Below are 25,480 nucleotides of genomic sequence, written 5' to 3'. Positions count from 1 at the left end.
TTTGCTTATTTTCATATTCTAAAGAATCAATTACAGGCTGAAGAAAGATGTTTCATTTGATCCTACATTTGATACCAAAAACAAAGTTGGCGGTTTAATTTCTGATAATGTATCACTGAAAATATGCCATTGTATATGTGAAAAACATTGTTGAGCTTTAACTTAAGAAGTATAAGCATTAGCATTAACACTATAGAGTAACTTTTTGCAGATGCGGCTGCGAGGAAGTTCCAAGTTCCAAGATCGAAGTTCCATGACGTCACCATGGCCTAGTTGAGATGCTGTAAACTAAATATTTTACCTGAAAATCTTGGTCTGTTGATGGTCGTGCTACACTGTGATATATTCATGATAAACAGCGACATTCATAGAGCGTACAGATAACGCCAGAAAAGCCATAGCCAGGCTGAGTGAGGGCCAGAGAGGTGAATTATGTCCCGTCATGAAGGTAGGTCTGGTGCACAGCCAAAACACTGCTCAATTACCCAGTATTATATACGTTTCTGCGCCTTATTCATTCGCATACGTACCGCGACCATGGATGTAAGCTCCAGTGGAGGTAGAAATCGTGGAACTTTTAGTGTTTTATTAGTGACGTAGTAGCAGGAAAGTAATGGTGGACGTGATCTATTTTGGCGACCTAGAGAATTTGTCTGGTATTTGTGAATTTATTGCGACTGTTTGTGGGTATGGTGGGCAGGGAGTGATGGGTGACTGGTGTGGTGCGTCTCCCACTCCCAGTGTGCAAGAGGGCAAGCGTGCTCTAAATATTGTGGATTGCACATCAAACTTGGTGAAATTTGCCTGGCAGAGTTTCCATTGGTGAAATTACCTCAGTAAAACTTGGAAACCCCCATTTCTTTTCTTTCTCAGGACACCACGCCTGTAGGGAGAAAGACCTCTTTGTTTACAGTGATTTTGATGGATAAAAGACCCACATAATATTGGTTTTTATTTTGCTACATAGTCTTATATATTAATGTTTCTTGTTAAGATTGTTTTTATGTTATTTAAGGAAAATTATATTCTTTTATAACAGGACTCTGACATCATATGACCTCAGATTTTGGTAAATCATTGTCCTGGTATGTAACATATTGTTACTGTAATTGAATAATGTCAAGCCTGTGAATAATCTCCACATATCATCTATAACATTTTGCCAGTTTAAATTTGATTTGATTTTGTTATGGTAAGGAGTTATGCAAAACTGTCACATAATGTGTGATATATTTTTTTTTTTTTCTTTATAATTTTGGAGTAAGATGCTATAGTATATGCACCTGACAGTACTGCAGTTTACAGTGATGCTGTATACACCTAACAGGGAAACTATTATACCATAGTGGTATTTGAACCCAAATTGGCTCTGATGGCACTGATGTACGGTACCGTTAAAGGGTGAAAATCCAGGAGAGCTCTCATTTATGTAATACAGTACTATAGGTAAATACTGTACTGTATTTCTTTATAAAACAATGTAAATTATCAGAGTTGCAGCTTTAAGACTTTGCAGTGATGCATAATTCTGACGTCCTTCATTATAGCACCTCATCAGTTTTGTAAGCAGACGAAGTCTAATGGACTGTAGATGCAGCCTTCGTCAGTCGTGATCTTTTTATTCCTTTATTTATTTCTGCAGAATATGTATGGCATCTCCTGTTTTTCAAGAAATTTGTTATGAGTTGTTCAGAAATTGAACCTTCTAAGCACAGTTGCCTCAAAAACAAGCAAAATAGGGCCAAAAGCAATCAAAGCCATACAGATGAGCAGTAGGGAACTTAATCTAACCCACCATAGGCAGTTTTTGTTCAGTATTAGCCATGATGTATCCGTTTCATAAGCATTTTCACAATCCATCAGTGGCACTTGTTCATAAAGTTGCATAAACTTGCAAAATATGTGTGTGAGAGCTCTCCTAGTTTTTGTCATGAGTTGTAGAAGCTCATCAAATCTACACCTAAACCAAGGAAGATGCAACCAAATCTAAGTATTAAAGCAACAGTTGTCATTTCTGTCTGTGGTATAGTTATGCGGTATTCCTACAGATTTTGTTGTGGATGAATTACATGGTGAAAATTACGGTAATCATTGTCATATTTGAAGATGTTAACATTTGTTAATGGGAGCTCTCCAAGATTTTGTCATATATAGGATTTTGTATTGGTTATGGGAGTATGGGAGTGTACAGAAAAGATGAAGGAACACCTTTTAATGTAGCAGACCCCTTTCATTGTTCTAGAACCACATACTGGTAGGTAGCCTCCCCCCCCCCCCTGCATCTGAAGATTTCTAGCAGTATGGTATTGAGAGTAGGGACAGTGTTAGTGCTAGGGTTTTGAGAATAGATGAACCTTTTCTTTGTATCCATAACAACACAGCATAATTGTACAGTATTACAGTACAGTATGTGTAGCTTAGCTATGAGATTTGTGGGTGTATATCCATACAGTACTGTATGTGGATTGCCAGACACTTTGCCTGGTAGTGGCCGCAAAGACACCAGACCATTCAGGACTAAGCTACAGGTAATTGTCCACACATTGAGGATTGCTTTCGTGAAAACATACCAAAAAGTGGTACCGGTGAGTTGAGGAACATTAATTTCCCTGATTCATTTTGTAATTGAATTGTGTAATACCATACATGCTGTGCCAAAACATAGATCTTCCATTTGAACTAGGCCTAAGTCGTGGAACCAAGAGAAACTGGGATGTTGCTGTAGCTATGACTTTTGTATTAAGTAGTTATGAGCCACTGTAGAATATGCTACATTTTTTTAGCTATATGTTGTGTTGGAAGCAAGTGCAATGACGCTTTTTTATTATTAATATTATTAGATGAAGTGCAGTTGTGCCTGTCCATATTTATATCGGAGGAATTATTGTACCTTAGTAGAGTACTGTACTGTATGTGTATTATAAAGCACATTTATTGCATTCTTGAATTTCCATGGCAGTGTTAAATATGTAATATTTTGTGTTTGCAGGTGTGAGCTGTGATGCGTGTCTGAAGGCTAATTTCCGTGGGCGCCGATACAAATGCTTAATATGCTACGACTACGACTTGTGCTCTGCTTGTTACGAGGGTGGTGCAACCACTACACGCCACACTACCGACCACCCTATGCAGTGCATCCTAACCAGGCATGACTTTGGTAAGGCCAGTTTCTTGCTGTCCACTGGATTAACATCTAAGTAAGCCTGAGGTTGCAACAACAGCAGCATTGTCAGGGAACTCCATAGTCTGACTTCTATCACAGAAGGGACACAGATGCAATGTAGTTCTCTTTTATGGTATTCAGGCTGAACACTGCAACACAACCCCTTTGTTTTATCTTAGATGGTATCAGATAGAACCAGGATTCTGGGGGCTTGAATGATGAGTGAATGGAAGTGTGGCCCTTTGGAGTGGGCAAACTTGGGCTGTCTGGACGTTGCTGCTCCTCAGCCTGCCCTAGGGTGGGAAAGGAGATCTGGATGAAGATGATGATGATGGTCTCACCCCCAAAGCAGCCCCATAAAGAACCATGTGTGCAAAAGAGGACTTAAACAAAGCTTATGATAAACTATCAAAACAAGTCCAGATAAATACATTTTTAAACACAAACATGGAAGACACTGACATGTGGCTAGCCAGGTTCCTTTCAGGCAGACAAGACCAGTTACTTAGCCAAAACCAGAACACTGAAATTAGAATATTCTCCAACAGTGTCCCACAGAAATGATAACTTCAGCATCTGTGATTTCCTCTTCCTTTTTCTGGATCTAACTCACTGTAGTGTAGTGGTGGGAATTTGAATTGTGAGGATGATACCATGTTGCAGATGTGTACTACGGGGGTGAGGCGCTGTCAGTGGAGCAGCCTCAGAGTCTGACTTGCCCATTCTGTGGCAAGATGGGCTATACAGAGACGTCCCTTCAGGATCACGTCACTGCAGACCACCCAGATACTGCTAATGAAGTGGTAGGTTTTTGCAAGAGCCATACAAGCTGCAGAAGATAATAATTATTGGTTAACCTAAAAGTAAACAATTATGGAAGGGGGAAAAAGAAAATTGTTAAAGGAATTGGGAAAGTATGAGGGATGGTAATGGAAGAATGCACAAAAAGGAAGCAAGATCTTAAAAACAAACTTGTATTGAAAACCTCGCAAATGAGAAATGAGAAGGCAATGATTAACATAATGACATTTGGTAGTTCAAACAGAAGGAATAAGAGGTTCAGGAACATATGATTAATAGTATCTAACTTTCATTACTAGTGCAGTAATTATAGGATGGGGCTTTGGCACATGTCACTTCTAATGTATCATTTACTTCTGATTGGGGCAAAGAAGCATTTCAGAAACTTGGTCATTTATCATTCAGTTTGCCCCTGTGAACCCTCTTCTTGCATCTGTCTCTCCCAACTTCCCTCTTATGACGGTACAGTACATAGTCATTATAATTAACTGGAAATACCTTCATCAGTTTGTTTCTACAGCCTGTGATTTGTGTTCATTAGAAAGAAATGTGCCCAGGCATTTTGAAATAAACTGATCATGATTTTGGTTTTCTTTATTTAAACTTTCTTTGAAAGTTACAAATTTTGTAGGCTGTCAGTCTTTGAGTCATTCATTTGACAAGAGAGGACTGTATGTGAGTGAATTTGGAGGTGGGAAGAGGCATTATAGATCAAGAAGTAATGCTGTAGTTGGCTGGATGAAGTACGGTATACTGTATATAGATATCAGAATAGCACATGAGAAGTTTTTCATGTCAGTGATTTGGCCATCTGACAGATGTCCTTGGAGCACATCTATGAAGAAAAAAATATTTTTATGAACAGATATATATGCTTGTTGGGTGTATCCAGGTTTCTGGGGGTAGCTTGATGAGTAAATACCGGTACTTAGGCCCATTTTCCTGGGCATGCAGTTAATTCATCTTCCACTTTTTTCCGTCTCTTTCCTTGTATTAGGAGCTGCCAACTTGGCCAGCAATTTTAAGAGGTAGCATTACTGCATTACAGTTGGCCAGGGTATGACAACCATTTAACAAGTGCACCCACACTACCATTTTGCTCTGTCATTACATGGGGAGCTCAGTAGTCACTTTTCATTTCAGCAGCAGGAAAGGTAATGGTTTATTGAATAAAGTAGCCATACAATAAAATTGAGAGAAAATAGCCATGAACCAGCACTTAGTATTGAAAGGAAAAATAGCTATATTATTTAACCTAACTTGCTTTGGTGTGTTGCAGGTGTGTCCAATATGTGCGTCAGTGCCTGGTGGTGACCCCAACCATGTAACGGATGATTTTGCTGCCCACCTCACACTTGACCACCGCTCAGGAGCACCCAGGGACCTCATATCCTTTTAGTACCACCACTATGTCATGTATAGCTATAATTTCTCATTCAGTTGTTAGGAGCTTCTACCTGACATTAATTAAAGATCATGTATTGGGAAGAGACTGGTCATTTATTATTGCTGTCACTGACTGTATTAGTGATGACAGAAAATAAAAGAAAGAGCAAAATTCCACAAAAAAACAATGTTCTGCTTCTTGTAGGTGGGATGAATATGCGTCTATGTGGTCTGGCAGTGGAACTTCTCGAGGGAATGGCCAGGGGCACTAGGTAACCCTCTGTTATGCCATACGAGTCATGTAGGCCAACTACACGGTACACAGCAGCAGCAACTCATCTTCAGAGGTTGCTTGATAATCACTCCCATGTTTTTATATGTCAGTAAGTGTATGTTTAGTATTTTCTTTCTCTCTCAGGTACCAAAGTGACTAGCCCATTGAAACCATACTTTGATTTAGTGCAAGGTCGATTTAAAGCAAGTACCTTTAGAACCTGTCACGTTATAATCAACATCGTTCTGTATTAAACGCCTTCCATAATTGTCTTCATGTTGATTGAGGTTTTGCTGCTAGAGGTGTTGGTAAGCCAACCTCAAGGCTGAACAGTGGCCAACTTCTGGGATTTTCCTGTGCAACCCCCCCCCCCCCCAATTCCCTCCATTTACTGGGCCAGATCAACCTTTATTCTTTCTGTGCAAACCAGTCCTGCATAAATCGAGGGTCTGCTGTGTTGGTGTTAATGGGGATGTTTTTACACATTGGTGGGTCTTACAGTAGAACAGTAAAGTCTTTTAATGAAATTCAAATTCTTAAACTGTTCCCAGCCCCAGCCAGGAATTAACCTTGCATCGTCAAAGACAGCAGACCACCGTCTCTACTAATGTCAGTATGTATAGAGTGGATAGGAAAGAAAATGCAGTGATAAATTTAAGATGTGAAGTAAGGACATCTTTTTAATGGGGTAGAGAAGTGCATGCTGAGATGGTATGATTATGTGGAGAGAGTGGATGCAGGTAGTATAGTTAAGTAGCCATATGTAAGTAAATGTGAAAGTGAGAGGAAGTATGGTAGGCCAAGAAGATAGATGCTTATGGTAAATGAGTGTGTTCAGAATCATCATCATCATCATCATCATCCAGACCTCCTAACCCTAGGGCAGGGTAAGGAGTAGCAGCATCCAGACAGCCCAATTTTGCCCAATCCAGTGGGCCACACTTCCATTCACTCAACATTCAGGCCCCCAGAATCTTGGTTCTGTCTGATACACCAAAAAGGTATCCGATAGAATCAATGTATGAATTTAGGAAGTGAAAGAATTTGACAAGGGATATTAAGAGAAGAAGAAACAATGTATGGAGATTCATGTGACATGGGATGCCCACATTTTTAAAGAGGCATGATGGATAATACTGAGGCACATCAAAAGGGAATATAACCTATAAGAAGTTAGTGAAGATGGTGTTTTTAGTTTCTGTTTTTGTGCTTGTGAATAGATAGAGACATGGCACTTAAATTCTTGATCTTTCCAGACATTTAGGTACCCCTGTTTGCTGTTGGCTGATACATTTATTATGTATAATTATGTGCTTATGGATAGATATCACTTACATCCTTTATCCTCCAAACAAATGTGTAACCATTTGCTGTAACATCCTTAACTTCTGAATCACGACGAGCCCTCTGTGTCTCGGCATGGAGTACGGAGGATACCACATCAAGGACGTGGCATCAGTAGGGGTGTCGCAAGGAGGAACATGACTTTCGGGTGAGTCCTGGGATCAACAAGTGTGTAGAAGTTACTCTGTAGTTTTGTTGTGTTGATTTGGGTCAGCTGTTTTAACCGCTTTTCAAAGATAACATAGTTTTCATTTTAAGCATGCCCTGTAGTATTCAGAGGCTTCTGATAATCTTAGTGGAGACTTTTTTGAACAGGTGTGATATTCAGGTTTCATTAATCCCTTCAATATGAGAGGCTTTTCCTAATTTGAGTAAAGTATTGTGAAATTAAGTAGCAACTAAATAAGTTCAGGTGGTTAATATGAAATTTATGTTTGATTTACATTGATACCTGTTGCTAACACTTCCTCGTTCCCACCCCTCTCCCACTCACAAGGACCCACATCCTTGTCTGGTTGTCTGAAGCGCTTGGTGGGGAAATTCAGAATATGTAAAAATGTGCTTGGTCACTTTCAGCCCTATTAAAAATATGGCTAACTTGCTTCTTCATATGTGTGTGTATCCCATGGATGGCCAAGGCATTGGGAAGAATAGTAACCCATCCCCCTTAAAAAAAATAATAATAATAAAAAGGTTATAATGAACATAAACGAAAAGGTCTCATAATAAATGTGTAGTTGTCCCTTGCTGTTCATGGAAGTTAGGGAACACGACCCCCCAAACTGTAAATTTCTGCAAATAATTGAAGCCCATAAAGAGGCCCCTACAGCCGTAATTAACTATGTGATTGCCTAAAAGCCCCATTTAGTGCCCCCAAACAATGTCAGACTTTAGGATCTACCTGTTTAAAGTGCATTTTAACATGACTTAAAACAGTTCTTAAATCATCCCAAAATAAACGATAAGTTAGTATATAGTATTTGGTTTATTAATGTATGAATAACCAAAACTAGCAAAAGTGAAGCTGTAAATAGGGTGGGATGTTTGTACTTTTTTTTTCCTTTTCTTTCTTTTCTTTGTCCATTTTTGTTTGTCAGCTGGTTTGGTGGGTGGTTAACCACCTCTACCACTACCATCCATCAAGCCACTCAGCAACGATCAACAAATGAAGATCATCGGGATGTTTGTGTCATTTATAAACACTTCAACATGCTTACGTGTGTCGGCCTTGGTTACCTAATGTCAGCTCTCAACACTGCTCGATATCTGGCGGCCTCCCGATTCAGTCCCGTATCCTTAAGGTCACACTCTGTGACCTCGTCTCAGGTCTTTTATGGTCTATCTTTTCCAACCCTACCCCCGACATTCACTTTTCTTGCTTTCTACACCCAGCTGTTACCCTCCATCCTCTCCACGTGCCCAAATCATGTCAATCTCCTAGCTCTCATCACAACACCAATACGCTCCAATCCCATCCTTCTTCTCAACTCTTCAATCATAAACCTATGCCCCTTAGGCTTTGCATTCAAGGACACATTACATATCCATCCAATCATTGTCATTCTGTATATTTTGAGCCTACAAATATCCTCTTCCTTTACTGCCCAGGTTTCACTAGCAATTACACTCCTAACACATGCTGCATCCAAAGATCCCTTAGTATGGAGGAAGAGCCCTCTCATTGTCAGGAGAGGCAACAGCTTCCTGAACTTCCTCCAGCTACTTACACTAGCCACAGAGCTAGCTCCAGCCCCCCCTTGCAACACATAACCTGTCCTCCATATAACAAACCTCTTCCACACACTCAAGAGACTCACCAGCCAGATCAATCCTTTCATGCCTGATAATCTCTATATATGTGTAATTATACAATTTTGCATTACAGAGTTCCATGGGATGAATATCTGCATTGAACTTAGTAAAGTTCATAATATAGGAACCTTTATAAGGTGTCTGGTATAACATAGCATAGAAAAAATGAAAACGGACATCATTAATTCATTACACCATATTTGGGTCCAACATTATTACTGTATCTGCTTATTTATAACCAGGTTTCTGGGACAAGAAATGTAGTGAAAAAAAATAGTTATATTCTGTGTTGGGAGCCAGTGCTGGAAAAGTATGTGTGTAATTTTGGTGATATGCTGTTCTGTGGCACAGGTGCCATGGTAATAGATAGATGCCTCAGTCCAGGCTGGGTGATGCAAATATTATCAGATGACCCCTTCTGTATTTATGAGGTAGCTTTGTACGCATTTTAATCATCATCATCATTATCCAGACCTCCTTTTGCACCCAAGGGGAAGGGTGAGAAGTAGCAACATCCAGACAGCCTAAATCCAGACCTCCTCTCCCACCCTAGGGCAGGGTGAGGAGCAGCAACATCCAGACAGCTTAAATTTGCCCAGTTCAGTGGGCCACACTTCCATTCACTCATTATTTAAGCCCACAGAATCCTGGCTACATCATGTTCTATCTATCTATCAATCTATCTACTGCCGGATGCCATAATCCCATAAGGGGTGGCCATTTGACTTTGGGTTATTTGTTTTACTGGGAGGGGCACTAATCCTCCACCAACCCACTTGCTGACACATAGGGAGCACATATGGTTTGGTTATATGGTCACCACCCAGCATTGTAAATGGTTTCTTGGCTTACAGGAAACCATTTGGCTTGTCATGCAATGTAAAGCCACCTGTAAAGGAAAGAAAAGTAATAAGAAGTGACAGGGAAGATGGGAGAAATAGGAAGAGAGGAGGGCAGGCACAGAAAAAGAATGATACAGGCTAAGGAAGAAGTAGGCAGCACTACATTAAGTGAGTGGATGATGGTTGCCACCACCTACCACTGATCCAAAATTAAACTTTACAAATGTATATTACTTATCATTCCAATGCTGTTGCCTCATTTCCATTCTTCCCATGGTCTCCCCATCAGTTAGCTGCTGCAGTTGTTGCCCAGCCAGAATCTGTTTGGTCAAGCAGACACATCAACCACAGGCAAGCACACACCCTTGCAGAGGGATCATGTGCAGTAAACCAGCATTCCCTGCCTTGCCACAGCAAGGTACAGGGTTGAGCATGGAGGTTTGTCTCCTGGATGAACACTGCATTTATGTCTATCCAGTCAACTGGGGCAACATAGTAGGCTCCATGTCACCCCATTGTTTGGGTATATGGTTATCACCCAGTGTTGTAAATGATTTCCTGGGTTACAAGAAACCATTTGGCCTGCCACCCAGTATAGAGCCAACTGAAGGTGAAAGAAGAGTAATAAAAAGTGACTGGAATGATAAGAGAAAATAGGAAGAGAGGAGGGTAGACACAGAAAAAGAATGTTAGATGTGAAGGAAGAAGTAGGCAGCAGTACATGAAGTGAGTGGATGTTGGGCACCTGTACCTACCACCACCTTCTGTTAGTGATTTTTATGATGTTACAGATGTTCACTTACCTGAATAGGTAATATTAACCGTATTTATTTTTAACCTCAACTACATAGCAGGCTGCAGAAGTTTGAACATTATTTACTTTTATATGGCATTACAGCCAGGTGGCTGCATATATCTGAGTCGTGGTATTGCATCCTTCTTGCAGTTTCTTTTCAGACAAGCCATAAACCTCCATTCCAAAGCACTGCATCATCCTGCTCATACATCCACATCAGCCTTGGTCAGCCTCTTCCATATCTTATCCACTTTCCTGTTGTACATTCACATCCAGTTTGCTGTTTTCATACTATCTATATGCCCTGTGAGACTAGGGCCAGAGAACCAAGAACAACTGTGTTTAGCCCAAGTCAACAAAACATATTATATTGTGGTATATTGTTTGGTTTTTAATGACATACTGTACACTTCCTTACCACAATGCCCACACATCAGCTCACTTTCATATCTTTTCAATTCCCTCCATGAAATTTATCATCAGCAACATCTTTGGCTCCTGTAAGATTGTTCTTTTTTACTACCATATGTTAGCATCAGCTGCAAGACCCTCCCATCTTGTGACTTACTGGTATTTTGTCTCCCAGCTCAGTGTCAGTGATTAGGTATGATATTATGTATAATATTTCTGACTGTAGTTTCTAAATTATAAAAAATGACGGATGATGATTGCATCTTCCCAAATTACTGGCTTTCATAGTCACATCAAGACAAAATTTAACTAATGTAGACAAGTAGATCCACTTAGAATTTACTGTAAAACATTACATTGAAAGTTGTGCTTCATGTAATAAAAGTGCCAATAGATGGCTAACTGTTTGTATTTAATCATGTGTTTGTACTTACATGCTTCAGGAGTGTTAGCAGTGGGCTGTTCTCTCCGTCATCGCGTGAGTCGATGGACCCCATCGCCGAGCTGTTGTCACAACTGTCGGGAGTGCGACGAGCCACGGCAAGTGACAACACCTCTCCCTCACCTGCCTCTCAGCTCCAACAGTTGCAGATTCAGTTAGAACGGCAGCAGGTGGCTGCACACCCACCCAGCCAGGTCCTACCTTCCTTTGGTGCTCTCAGCTTGGTGGTGATGACCAGTTCTTGGTGGTTTTCAACCCTCACACACAGACTTGAGTCATCCCAGTATATCCTGCCTCAATTTCTGGTTTGGGTGTTTTTAAACTCTTGTTTGGTTTTTGGTTTGTATTTTTTATTCCAGTTTCACTTGTTTTTAGGGTCTGAATTTTACTTCTTGGTCAAAAATATTAAACATTCATAGTAGCCACATATTTTCCTGTAGGTGTCAACACTATTCTTGCATTTTCAGGTAGTGATCAGAAAGTCAAGAGTATGTATAGAGGCCTATAGGTATATTATTCTGAGTAGGGTCATCATTCTCATTTTCTGTGAGTAAGCCTGAGAGTAGACCATTTCTTTGTAGTTCCATGATGTCCCAGTAGGTGGTGGTAGTTGTGGGGATGGTGTGCAAGTTATGCAGTACCTGCAATAGAACACCTTATTGACTTGAAATACCTCTTGCATGTGTGATAATTTGTGGTTGGAGAGGCTTGTGGAGAGTTCTTGTGTTGTTTGCATTACCTAGGTGGAATGACCCTTGCTTCTGTGGGAAGACAAGTCGATAATGGCTGTACGATAGTGGTGACCAGGTTCAGTCTGATTTGAGCACTGTGGTGGTTGTTGTATGTTAGTATGTTGTATACAGTACCCTCGTAGTGCGTATCTTCCCTTTTCAGTTTTTTGTTTTATCTTTTTTTCTTTCTTTTTTTGGTATTTACCACACAGAATAATTACAAACTTGCATTCTTTGGTCTGATTGTTTTGAGTAGAAGTCCAAGCTTTAATGCTACTGCCGTGTTATGTATCTGGCTCCCTGCCAGATCTTCAGTTTTGACGTTGACACAGGAGGCATATATTGCACACTTCACTCACTCCTTCATGGCAGTCAGACTGTAATGTATATTTTTATTCTGTGTGAGGTATTTGTTTCATTCTTTTGTTTACAACTGTGGCATGTAGGTGTGTATGCTTTACTTTGCTGATAATGTATTTTTACTAGTAATGATTTAAAGATTTTGCTTCCAAAGTTTTTCAAAAGTCAGTGGTGTATGCAAATAATGTTATTATTCCTAAGTTTCCTGTGGACATAGCAGCAACAGTTGTCAGGTACCTGTTGTAACATCAGTAAGTTTTCATAATTTGCTTTAATTTTTCCACATTGCATTATGTGTTCTTAATCTAAGTTACCATGTATTGTATGACTGGGAGTATATTTAAGTAATGGTTATTTTATAGGAGAGTATTAGTCTTAAGAAAGCTGTTGCCCAGTTTTGAAAATTGAGCCCTCTTAGCAGTGAGAGGATATAAGTAGGTGTTGCCATTTGTCTACCTGGTTTATTTTTTGTTTGGTATTTACTCCTGCATTTAGTGTAAGGTGAACCAGTGCAAGCCTTTTCTTTTGTTATATTTTCCTCCTTCTTGCTCTACCTTGTAAAGATTCAGTAGTTTTACATATTTGAATCCATTTATTATTTGCTGTTATGCTAAGAGTGCACTTGATGTGAGCATGGGCTTGCATAGAACTTGGTGTCTCAGTTGTTTTATCTCACGTTTCCCAATATCTTGTGAAGAAAGATAAGTACGGTAGCAAGTTCTTTATGTATCTGTATTTCTATTAATTAGTCAAGTGTTAGTATTTCAGGGATTTGTCAGGTGCATGGATATTTATTTTTTCCCTTGATTTGTATGGTGATCGATGCAGAATGTGTTTGCAATAGTGTCGATAAGTTATCCTTGGGAAGGATGCTGTGTATCAGAAAGTAAGATTCCCACTGCATTAAAGTATTGGATTATTTATCTGTGCAAAATTCTTTTTGTTCGATATGCTGATGATATTTGGTACTTGTGGGACTTCTCTTGATCGTTGGTTGAAAAAAGTGTAACAAAAGATGTAGGAGGGATTATTGTAAAATTTTCTCTAAAACTTTAGTTGGAGTAATTAGGGAAGAAGACTGGTACGTGGAGTTTGCGTTGGTAAATCAAAAGATGGTTTGCGAGGCAGTGCATCAGACATGAACAGAGCATAGCCACCATGAACATGTTCAGTGTAACTTTTAAGATCCAGTTACAAACCTTCTCCATCATGACATTTTGAAAGATGATGGTTCTGCCTTTCACAACTATTAAATCTCCATCTTGTAGTGGGGGGAAGCTCACCATCCATTCACTCAATGATGTGTAAGATTTTATATTGATTGACAAGCCAAAACTATTTAGAGTACTACATAGGGTGATAACCATATATCCAGTCCTTGAGGTAGGGGGGAAAGAATGTTGCCCCTGTGATCTCTGTAGGCTTGAGGTTAGAAAGGGAGAGGTTTGATGATATTTGGAGTTTGCCCCCCCATCCCCCAGCCATACCCCTTGATAGAGGCAAATGAAAGCTTCGGACATGAGTTATGGACCTGTCCAGGGCCCAGGAAAGATAGGTGGGTGTACAGATGAGGGCAATGTGAGAGGTGTAAATTATGAATGTGAGAGGAAATTGCAAGTGTATAATAAAATAACTATGATGTATGCTGTGGTGGTGGTGTGTGAAATGACAATAAAATGGAGTGAAGTGGATGATTAGAATATTGAGTTGTGTAAGGTCAGTTATGTGCAAATATAGAGTAAAACTAGTTGCTTGGTAGTGTACAGTGAATGACAGAGGCCTACAATATTATAATTGTATCCACTCAAGGTGTCTGTTTTGCCAAAGTTTAAGAGGATGATTGTGAAAGTGGTACTGAACATTGCATATATCGTCTTCTAATGATTAGAGTTGAGGAAGAGAATGATGTTTTGGACCAGCTAGATGGAGCATAAAGTCAGATTCTCAGGGGTTAGGGTTTGCAACATGCGGCCTGAATGGGAAAGCTGACTCTGGCCCTGTAAATGATGTAATGGATTGTTATGGAGTGCAAGGGAAGAACTCCACTTAACACTGAAGGATATGTCAGGAAAAGAGTTATATAGTAGCACAAGTAATTTTTATTTCAAGCACAAAGGAGCCTATGAATATACAATCAGACCCTCTCCAACATGAAACTCATGTATTCATATTTTCAACTTTTTTTATCTTTTGTTTTTTCTTCTCTCTCAATGTATGTGTGCTATGAATTCCCAGCATAGTAGGGGGGGTGTCAGTCACCTGTGAGGTGAGATATGGCTTTAATTTGTTTAGTCACATTCCCACCACTCATATGTTTATTTCTCAGCAAGGGTGAACCGACTTAATTCATTCATCTTCCCTGTAACTGGTGGATCAACATTCTTAACCATCTGTTTTAGTTCTTGGGAAAATGAAATCCCTCATGATTCTACAAGTCCTTCCATCATCACAGCTCAGTTTACCTGGAATTAACGCTAGTAGCATGTCTCTTTATTCTAACTTGTCACCCTGGTTGAATACAAGAGCTGTCTCCACTTTCATCTGTCAAGTGTAAATGTATAATAGCACATGCCTCCAATGGTTGTGGTGAGACTGGGGAAGCATATAAAGGATTATAACCTGTTCACAGAATAAACAGGTCTCTGCAGCAGCTAACTGTTATTACAGACCATTTTGTTTTTTGTGTCTGTATATAGCCAGATGCCCAGAGTCCCATAAGGGGTGGCTGTTTGATCTTGAATTAGTTGTATATATTAACCCACTTGTTGATACTTGGAGAACGCATATGGGGTGGTTATATGGTTGCCACCCAGCACTAAAAGACCATTAGGCTTGTCACTCAATGTAAAGCCACCTGAAAAGGTAAGAAGTGTAATACAAAGTGACAGGAGGGATGGGAAAATAGAAAGTGAGGAGATAGAGAAAAAAGTGAAGGAAGAAGTAGGCAGCACTACATTGTGAGTGGATGATGGTCACCACCATGTACCAACAATGATTTTCTTAATATTAACTATAATTTGTCTAAATTACTTCAGCTTACGAGACTTCGTTGATATTGTACGGCTCCAAGTCATGGCAAGGCACCCCCCACCCCCAATCAGCTATTTGTTGTGTTTACAATTTTAGTAGAGGGTGTAATGCAAAAAGATTTTCATTTAATTTGAGCAAGAATGTAGTAGTCAGTTGTTTGGAAACATTAACTTCAGTAGCATTGTTACTCATTATGTTCAGAACTACACTGCCAGTAGATTTCTTAGCTTGGTTTCAAATTATTATTGCGGTAAATGTAAAAAAAATTTATGCAGTTGCTTTTGAAGGTAGTTATGTTCACCAAGAGAGCTGTGAATATAAATGTACCTGTGGTTGTATATTTAGCCTTTGAAATTTGATTTTGTGACCCATTGACTCCCCCTCCATATGGCTTAGGAACATAGCTGCTATTTTTCCACAAGATACATACTGTGTCAAATAGGATCCTTGCTAAACATGCCACCTTCAAGAACATATCTGCCATGTTTGAGGGTCAGCTGTACATGGATAGTTGGTCCTGTGTTGCTTGTAGGGGAGAGGATGGTGGAGCTAGGTGTGTTAGTGACAAGGTAGACTGTGATGCGTTGCTGGGGTGTGCTGTTGATATGTCTGTAAAGATCCTGCTTTGTTTGTGACCAGAAATGAACGGCCCCAGTTCTAAGCTCTTCAGAGTTTGCTATGTTGTACAGACATGTATTTAGGACCTTTTTCTTGGCATCATGAAGGACTTCAAGAAGATCACTGAACTCTTTTTGGGATGGAAAGTTCCATTGGGCATCAGTATTCTAGGCTTCTGCCACTGCCTCTCAGTGATCCAAAGCAGATTGTAAGCTCATAATTCTTTCAGTTCTTCTCTACCGTGTGAACCATTGTCTCATTCACACCAAATGTATTAACTTCCTCGGGATTGTTGAGATAATTTAACCTGTGAGAAGATCGTGCCTCAACCAGTGCTACAGTATTTTCCAGTAGAGAACACATTTGGAAGTCACTATACAACATTCATGCACGAGGCAAGACACCAGTTGCATGTGATAAAAGTCTGCAACAAGGGCCAGTGCAAACAAAGCCTTGTGCTAGCAGGAGCTGGGACTGATTGTATTTTAGGTTGAGGCTCGCATGCATTGTTGTCGCCATGTGCCAGATTTGAAGCATGGGGGGGAGGGAGATTTTCCACATCTCAGCTTGTGTAACTTGGTTTAGGATCACAGTTTTTGGTCACGGAACGTGGGAACCGTATCTCAGAAGGCTTTTTATGCAAATGCTACTTCCCACAGTCGCATATGAGAATAAAGCCTGGGCAGTGAATAGTACAAAAAAATATATATAAATTGCATAATTAAGAACAACTTCAAAGATCAGTAGGATAAGTAGCATTAAGATTAATGTCTATGACTGTCATTAATGTGGAAGAAAGATCTGATGTGATGTGGAATGAACACAAAGAAATACCTTCAGGTGGTATGGATGTTTTCAAGGAACATGGATGAGTGCCAACAAATGTGTGTGAAAGTGAGTTTGAGAGGTAGACTGTAAGTGATGTTGTTAAAGTGGTGCACTATTGTCTGAGATAAAAGATTGTTGTAATATTACACTTCCTTTACTTCTCATTTTCCTCTGGTGGCTAATTTATCTAGGTTGAGGGAGGTTTACTGTATTTCTGTGGCCGTAGATGATGAATCCGTAAGGAAATTGTGAAGCAGACACAGTGGAATAATAGGGGAAGCTTTCCCATGGCTCTATGTTGGTGAAGAGAAATATGAGAAAGCAGGGTTACTGGAAGAGTGGGAGAAGCATGTAAGGAGAACACCCTATTGACAAAATTATTGCTTCATAGGGGGAGGGGATTCTGAGAAGGGAGCAAGGGATTGGAGGTGGTGGTGTCATTTTGAAGACACTAAACCCTTCACTTTAGTGATGTTTTATGTTATTTCCTACTACCCATAGATAATTTTATTCAGCATGTAGGAAGGATCTCTTGTAGTGAAGGAGTTAATGAAGGCTATGAATAACCCCTGCCAAAAGTTTACCTCTGTTGATAAAATCTGGCGATAGAATAAGAAAAGTAAAATATCTCATTGGTGTAAAAGAATTAAGTCTTTACTACCATACTACATGGGCTTTGAATTCAGCCAGTAATTATGCTTTACATTACTGCTTGTGAAATAATAAAGTGTTGCCTTATATTACAATGTATTGGCAAATTGCAGGCAGCAGGACTGCGTCAGCAGTTGGAGCGACTACCAAGACGAGGTGGAGGTAGCAGCAGTGGAGGGGGTGTCAACAGCAGTGGGGGAACCAGTAGTGGTGGTGGAGGTGGTGGTGGCAGTGGTGGTAGCGGTGGTGGCGGTGGCAGTGGTGGAGGTGGTAGCGGAGGGGGAGGGGGCAGTGGGGGTAGTGGAGGTAGCCACAGCGGAGTTATGGTCAACATAGGATCCAGCAACACAGCCAATGTCGTCACCACACATCATCAGCCGGCACCATTGTTGGTCCACCCACCACCACACCCTCACCCAAACTCACAGTTCCTCCTAGCAAGGTCAGTTCAACCATTTTTTTGCTGCCGGTGTAAGTTGGATTGACTTGATATTGATATATCTGATAGAGTTTGGTAGTACAGTAAAATAAATTTTGCAACAAGATATTAATTACATTCCATCTAAGGTTGGGGTGAGATAGGATTCACATTTACCCGTACACATGCCTCGCTACCATCATAAAAACTCTTGATGGCACCTAGCAGCTTACCATCTACCCCATACGTGAACAAATCCTTCCACAATCCATCTTTCTCTGTCTACATTGTCGTATGTTTTTTCCAGATCCATAAATGACATAAACACTGTATTGTCCTTCTCACACGCCTTCTCCACTATCTGTCACTGCAAATATTTGATCCCCACATCCTCTGCCACTCCTAAAGCCACCCTGTTTGTTACTCACTAGGACTTCTGATATCTCTCTTACTTTCTCTTTAATAATTCTTCTATATACCTTCCCTACAACACTCAGTAGACTTATGTCACAATAATTCTCACACTCATTTCGCTTACCTTTATTTTTATACAGGGGTACAATCTCAGCCACTTTCCACTCTACTGGCGTAGTTTCATTCATCCATTCCTTCTTACATATATCCAGCTAGCACTCCATTCCACTCTTCCCACTACACTTAATCATCTCCGCATACTCATTAACCCCAGGTGCTTTCCCATTTTTCAGCCACTTCACAGCATTCTTCATCCGTGCGCGTGTCACGTTTCGTGGCACTGCATTCCTTTTATGTACACCCCCAACAGTTGCTTTGCTCTCTCCATTGCCATTCATCAGACTTTTAAAATATTATTTCCATCTAGTCCATACTTCATCCCGCTGGGTTGATAATCAACCACTTACATCCTTGACTATTTTTCTTAGGCCCTGGGCAGGTCATTGATCTATCAAGGCTGTCTGTACCCATGTCCACAAATGAAATGTGAGGGTTTGGGACTGCTAATCCAAGCCACCCCCTCCCTATTGCAAAGGCTCATAGGGAATACAGGGTTTGGTTTCTGGGGTTCCAAGCAACCATTTGGCTTGTCACTCAATATTGATTCACCTGTAGATAGCACAGCATTTAGTGAGTGGATGATGGGTGCCCCCACATCCCTCTGAAGGAGATACTGTTACAGTAAATATTATCAGTAGGTAATGCCTACCAGTAATTCTTTGATATACATGAATTATGGTAATACAAGTGAAATATTATTTAGTATTTTAGTTAGTTTGTGTCTTCATGATAGTAATGAAATATTTTGGCATTGTACGTGCAAGAAGAATTATTATAGAGAAAGTAAGAGAGATATCAGAAGTCCTAGCGAGTGATGAACAGGGTGGCTTTTGGAGTGGCAGAGGATGTGTGGACCAAATATTTGCAATGAGACAGATAGTAGAGAAGGCTTGTGAGAAGGACCATAAGGTGTTTGTGGCATTCATGGATCTGGAAAAAGCATATGACGAAGTGGACAGAAAAGGATTGTGGAAAGTTTTGCGCATGTACGGTGTAGAGGGTAAGCTGTTAGGTGCCATCAAGAGTTTTTATGATGGTAGTGAAGCATGTGTAAGGGTTAATGGGTATCTAAGTGAATGGTTCACAATCAGTGTGGGCGTGCGACAAGGTTATGTGATGTCCCCATGGTTGTTCAATGTATATGTGGATGGGGTGATGAGAGAAGTGAACACACGAGTAATGGAGAGAGGGATGGGATTGGTAATGAATGGTGATGGATGGAATATCTCAAATTTGTTGTATGCTGGTGATGCAGTACTGCTTGCAAGTACCGGACAAGAACTTGGTAGGCTAGTGCAGAGTTTTGCTGATGTCTGTAAGCGTCGTTCCTTGAGAGTAAATGTAGAAAAGAGTAAAGTGATGATTAGTGAGAGAGAAGGTGACTCCCAGTGCAATGTAACAGTGAATGGAGAGAGACTGGAATTGGTGAGAGAGTTCAAATACCTGGGTACAGTGATAGAAAAGAGAGGAAAATGTGCAAAAGAAGTTGAAAGTAGAGTGACACAAGGAAGAAAAGTAGCTGGTGCAATGAAGGCCTTGATAAGAAACAGAGGCTTGAGTGTTGCAGCTGCACGAGGCTTACATGAAGGAGTGTTAGTGCCAACTTTAACATATGGATGTGAGACTATTATGTGGCATGAAAATGAAAAGTCAAGAGTAAGAGTAGTGGAGATGGGACTGCTAAGGAATGTATGTGGAGTACAGAGGGTGGATGAATGTGTGAAGAAGAGAGGTTTGGAAGTCGGTGAGGCTAGGGAACAGACAGGAGATCGAGCTGGCTGAATGAATTTTGTGAGGAGATATGCATGATCAGGAATTTTCGGCACCCCTTTTTAACGTGGCAGCATCTGGACTGACTCTGTCGGATACGATATGTGAAGCTACAGAACGTGGTGAATGTTTTTGGCGTATCCGATAGAGCCAGGATTCCGAGGGCTTGAATGATGAGTGAATGGAAGCGTGGCCCATTGGATTGGGCAATTTTGGGCTGTCTGGACATTGCTACTCCTCACCCTGCCCTTGGGTGGGAAAGGAGATCCAGATGATGATGATGATGATGATGTACTTGCAACACATTTATAGCATTGGAAAAATGCAGAATAGTTGCTACAGAGATTTCATTTGATAATACTAGATAGCATCATCATATCACCCTACAAAAGTGACTGTTAAGGTTATTATACCAGCTGACAGCTATTTGCTGTCACACGTGCCTGTCCAAATCTGTACTGACTGGCACCAAATGCTGCAGTAAAAAATTAGCCCATTTCATAAGATATTGCATTGCTTTGTTAAATCTTAGTACTGTATATAACCTGGATTGTCATTTGCCCTTTTTTTTTTTTTTTTTTTTTTTTTTTTTTTTTCCCCCCCCCCAGACTTGGTGAGGGTGAAAGTGAAGGTGAAACTGGTGGAGGTGGCAGTGACCGTGCAGCATTTGTGCAAGAATTGCTGCTGTCTACCTTGTGTGATCTTAGTCTCAACCCAGATGCTCTGGAGGCTGGCAGTTTGGTGCCAACAGGTGCACGGCACAGCCAGGGTGGCACCGAAACTACGACACCTGAAGGTGATCGGTCACAGCGGAGTGTGATTTCCGCTGATGCTGCTACCCAAACATGCCCAAGTACCACCCCACCCTCAGGCCCAGCCACCACGCCTGCCTCACACACTACCACTCAACACCAAACCCTTTCACAGCCCAAGGCCTCTGTGAAGGCTGTCAAGGGGGCCAAGAGCGTGGTTGTTGGCCGATCTAGTCCAGGGAGCCAGCCGCAGCAACCACAGCAGCAACAGCAGCAGCAACAACAGCAGCAGCAGTCAAACGGGAGCGGGGTTGTGTCTCGGCCACTGACGGGGATGGGCACAGTGGCCGTCTCTCCTGTGGGGGGTCCTGGGCGGGGCAGGGCCCTGGGGGGGTCAGTGTCTCCAGGCACAGCTCGCAGGAAGCTGGCGCGGGGTGTGGAGAGCCGTGCCACCGAGCCTCCCCCGCCCCACTAGTGCCCCCCGTGTCTAGTCCAGCACCAGGCCGCCCCCCTCAGGCCAGCAACACCTGCCCCTGCCACCCCTGTCCCTGTGGACCCTGCACCTGCCTCTGAACTGCCTCCCACTCGCCTCTCACCGGCCTTGAACCTGCCCGGCTCAGGTGTAACTGTGGTGGTTGAGGGATGTGCTTCTTGGATGTGGCGAGCGTGGCGTGTGTCTGGCTGCCATGAGATGTGCGGGGGGTCAAGAATGCGTGATAATAGTGTGTGAGTCGACAGGACAAGTGGTGAGAGAGACAGGAAGAGTTGGGAGGCCAGCGGTGCCACAAAGATTTACTAGTGTACATAGAGCACATGCCCCGGGCTCACGTCTGGCTGCTGTGTATAAAGTATGTTCAGGCCTTCATAATACTGCATAGCTTTACCCTTAACCATTCATGAAATCACATTATTGGCATTGTCCTCTCAGTACTGTTTTCTTCCCATCCCTTGTAACCAGAATCACTCTCAACTTCTTCCTTTATACTACAGGTTTCAAATTGATTATTAGGTTTGAATTTTCAATGTGGTTTTTGCTGAGATAGATTTTGAAGATTTTTGCCCAAATAGTGTTTGACATATTTATAAATTGTATTTTTGTTGCTAATTATATAACAGTAAGTAATTCTTATTATAGAGCTTCATTTTGCTTTGGTAAGATGATATTGGATCATTTACCCACAGCCTAGCATGAGATGATCTGCACTTACTGGGACTTCGAATCAAGATCCATAAGTAGAAAGCCTCAAGAGAGAGTATTAATTACCCATCACTCTATTAAGTCTCTGTAATAGTCAGGCATCAACACGTAAACCACAAAATTCAAACCAACCTCAAACGATAGATTTTCTGCCACTTAGATCTAGTAAATGTTATTGTCATAAAAGCCATTGTTTCCCAGTCTAAAAATGATTTAACACTAATAACATTTCTGCCCACAATTTATGGAAGTTAAAGAACGGTTGTCTCATGCTGGGCTGTCTAGTGATGTTTTCTTAGTGCACTTGACTGATTCTTAAAAGTGGATGAACGTGATAGACTGAGAAGCAGTTTTTCAGTAGCATTGCAGCCAGATTGAGCTGGAATGTGTTTTAACATTTTTGGGAATGTTTATGGAATCAAAGATATATGTTCTTCAAACTTCTCTTTTATATATAAAAAAAAAATCAAGTGTATTTGACAAAGATCAGCAATATGGGCCATTTTCGTCATGGTATGAAATATTTTCCAACTGCTTGTGAGGTGTGGCACAGTAGTGTCTAGCCAGGGTTCAGAACAGACTGGGCTCAGTTTCACCCTTCTCACTCCAAACTGTGTGCTCACCCAAGTACTGACCAATTTCAGTTGATTGATATTGTTAGAATAATGTCTTATCAGCGAAATATGGCAGATATATCAGTTGAACATAAATGTAGTCCTCTGGTGAGTGTAGAGAGCAAGCTGAGAAGAGTGAAGGTGAATGAAGAGTTGTCCTGCTACTCTGGTGCTGGCAGCACCGGAAGGCACACACTTACCTGCCTCACACCAGACAACTTGTGACCACTTCTAGTTTGCAGATTTTTTATACACTAATATCTATATAACATACCTTAACACTCTTGATGTTTAGTCTCTCACACAAGTACAGATTCTTTCGGTGCATTCAGTGCCCACAGTTGTGGTTTTCAGGAAACCAACTGGCAAATTTGAAATGATATACAATATAGCATGCTTATATAGTTCACTTTGGGGATGAAATTTCTCTAAAGATATGTAAATAAGGTGTTTTTTTGTGAACTTTAAACCCCAGTCAGCTTGATTACAGTGATACACAGAAATGAAAAAATATATACCTGTATATGGTTTAATGCCCAGTGTGGTGAATGCAGCTCCTGCCAGCCAAGTGTACACCAAGTATGCCAGCTTTTGGAACTATGATTATCTTACTTAAAGTAGTTAACAGTATATTCTAATTCTGTTTTAACACCGAGCTCAGCATTTGCTTAACACTCTTGAGAATTCATGTTTGCAGCATAAGTTTACTTTATCCAAAGTTGCAGTGTGATATGTTTTAGTCTAAGCTGCACTGTCATAGCATTTTCTCTGAAGCCTCTCACCACACTAACTTGATTAGGGTCATAGAGTTTCAGCTATTGGCTGTACTGTGACCATTTCTGAAACTACTGGCATATTATAATAAGAAAGTAAAGGAAGAGCTTAGCAGTAAGTCAGTGAATTACGATTTCTATAGGGTACGGAAAAATCTAACATAGAGTAAGATACACATGGTTAATGCTGTTTCAGAAGTTACAGTAAGTTTTATGATTAATTTGATATCCTGTATGGATAAGACTGAGTTTGTATTAATGTACAGTAATTGTTTGGTAATAGGTTATGTCCGACAGTATTCTTGTTATATCGTTGCTTGAACCAGTGCCACTGTGACAGAATGATGAAGTGTAGAGTTACAGAACAATGTAGTCAAACTACATCAGCAGAGATGTCAAGGGGGTTTTTGTGTACTGTATATAGTATGATGTACGAATTTCATTCGCCATTTTCATAGTATATTCAGCATGTTCATATTGCTGTAATATTGTAGAAGTTTATACTAAAAGTCACTGTACATAAGCTCAGTTCACAATATTAACAGTTAAAAAAGATTAATATATAGAAGCATATAATATTTAAATTACCAAGTCATGCCAGGTGATTCATTTATTGTATCTGTAAGAAAAATATATAATGAATAATTGTAAGGCCATATCTGTTTTAGAGGGCAAGGAAATTTAGTAGTTACTCTGATGTAGGAATAATCAAACTGATCATAAAATGTTGGTTGAAAACAAGTACAGGTAGATTAAACTATATTGCTCACTTTAGCATAAGCCTCATCATGAAGTGACCTGCAGTAGACAACCGTAGCAGTTATTTCATGAGCCCTGTGATCCTAATCATGTAGTGAAATGAAAAGTGGAGGCTGAGAGAATCTGTTGTTAAATCATAGTTGGTCGTCTTGGTAACACTGTAGTCCTCACACATAACAGAACAATTGAAAACCTAGATTATTCAGTATTCTTTGCAGGGGTTTGACCATGAAGCCACTGTTGTGTATATTAAACTTGCTGAATGCTGCTCCAAGCAGTGCAGACTTATTTCACAAGCACTCGTAGCAAGGCTGAGGTATAGAGCACTGCTCATGTATCTTATTTCATCTTGTCATTATCAAAAGAAGGGATTGTTTTTCCCAGTGGCATAGCAGAATTATATTTCAAGATGCAGTTTATATTCATAGCTAACTGACTAGAAATCATTGCTTTTATTGTGCACAAAGAATGATAGAGAAGATACACCAGGATCAGTAATTCTGTCTGCAATGGTTTCACAAACATTTTCACAGAATAAATTAAAATTAGTGTGCATCAAGTGAAAGCTAAATGTAGTCATGCACACTTTGAGTAACATCGATATAAGCACTTTACTTTTCACTTCAACCGGTGAAACTGTATGGAAGTATTGCAGGTTGTCAGGTCCATATAGTTGTGAATCACACCCGCTGGTCTGGTGTTGAAAACCTGCCGTCATGTAGTCGGCAGCCTTCACTAGAGACCCAGTAGTATATGAGACTGGACAACTCTGACTCATTGGCCATAGCTGAAGTTTTTAAGTGTGGTGGATTCTTAGCCAAGAAGACAGAGTTGTTTGCTCTTGTACAAGGTGTTTATCCCTGACCCCCACCAGCGCTACAGCCCGCACTGCTTCACTCTGTTGGCAAATCCAGCAGTTCTTTAGTTGGTGTTGCAGCACCGGCTACAGATGAATTGTGGCCAGCAGTGTCAATTACAGTAAGGTGGGTTCTTCCCCATGTAGCAGGAAAGTGAGCCTTATTGACGACTTTCTTCATCAAACTCATAATTGCTGATCTCGCATATTCAATGAAATATTTTTTAAAAGCGCTGCAGAGGCAAAATGCTCTATGCCCAAAACAGTACTTGTGTTATACTGTATCATAGGTTTATTGATGGAATAATAAAAATGTT

At 40.6% G+C, this 25,480-nt stretch overlaps 1 protein-coding gene across 3 annotated transcripts; it reads left to right on the top strand.

Moving 5' to 3' along the window:
- Window positions 1-263: 263 nt before the first annotated feature.
- Window positions 264-25,480, top strand: Kcmf1 (Potassium channel modulatory factor 1). Of its 3 annotated transcripts, none has more exons than XM_080275225.1 (8): window positions 264-448; window positions 2,990-3,157; window positions 3,827-3,966; window positions 5,244-5,351; window positions 7,022-7,116; window positions 11,273-11,373; window positions 17,607-17,931; window positions 20,820-25,480. In XM_080275225.1, the coding sequence occupies exons 1-8, from the start codon at window positions 433-435 to the stop codon at window positions 21,436-21,438; spliced, it is 1,572 nt and encodes a 523-aa protein (XP_080131351.1). In that variant the 5' UTR covers window positions 264-432; the 3' UTR covers window positions 21,439-25,480. The 3 variants fall into 3 exon arrangements, with proteins under 3 accessions (XP_080131351.1, XP_080131350.1, XP_080131352.1); XM_080275224.1 differs by having other exon boundaries at window positions 11,273-11,465; window positions 17,603-17,931; XM_080275226.1 differs by lacking the exons at window positions 264-448; window positions 3,827-3,966 and having other exon boundaries at window positions 3,061-3,157; window positions 11,273-11,465; window positions 17,603-17,931.

This window comes from Coenobita brevimanus, chromosome 61 (assembly GCF_032717465.1).
Source record: "Coenobita brevimanus isolate Jiangsu-jjx chromosome 61, ASM3271746v2, whole genome shotgun sequence".
Taxonomy (NCBI): Eukaryota; Metazoa; Arthropoda; class Malacostraca; order Decapoda; family Coenobitidae; genus Coenobita; species Coenobita brevimanus.
This window is presented reverse-complemented; position numbering and strand designations above follow the sequence as displayed.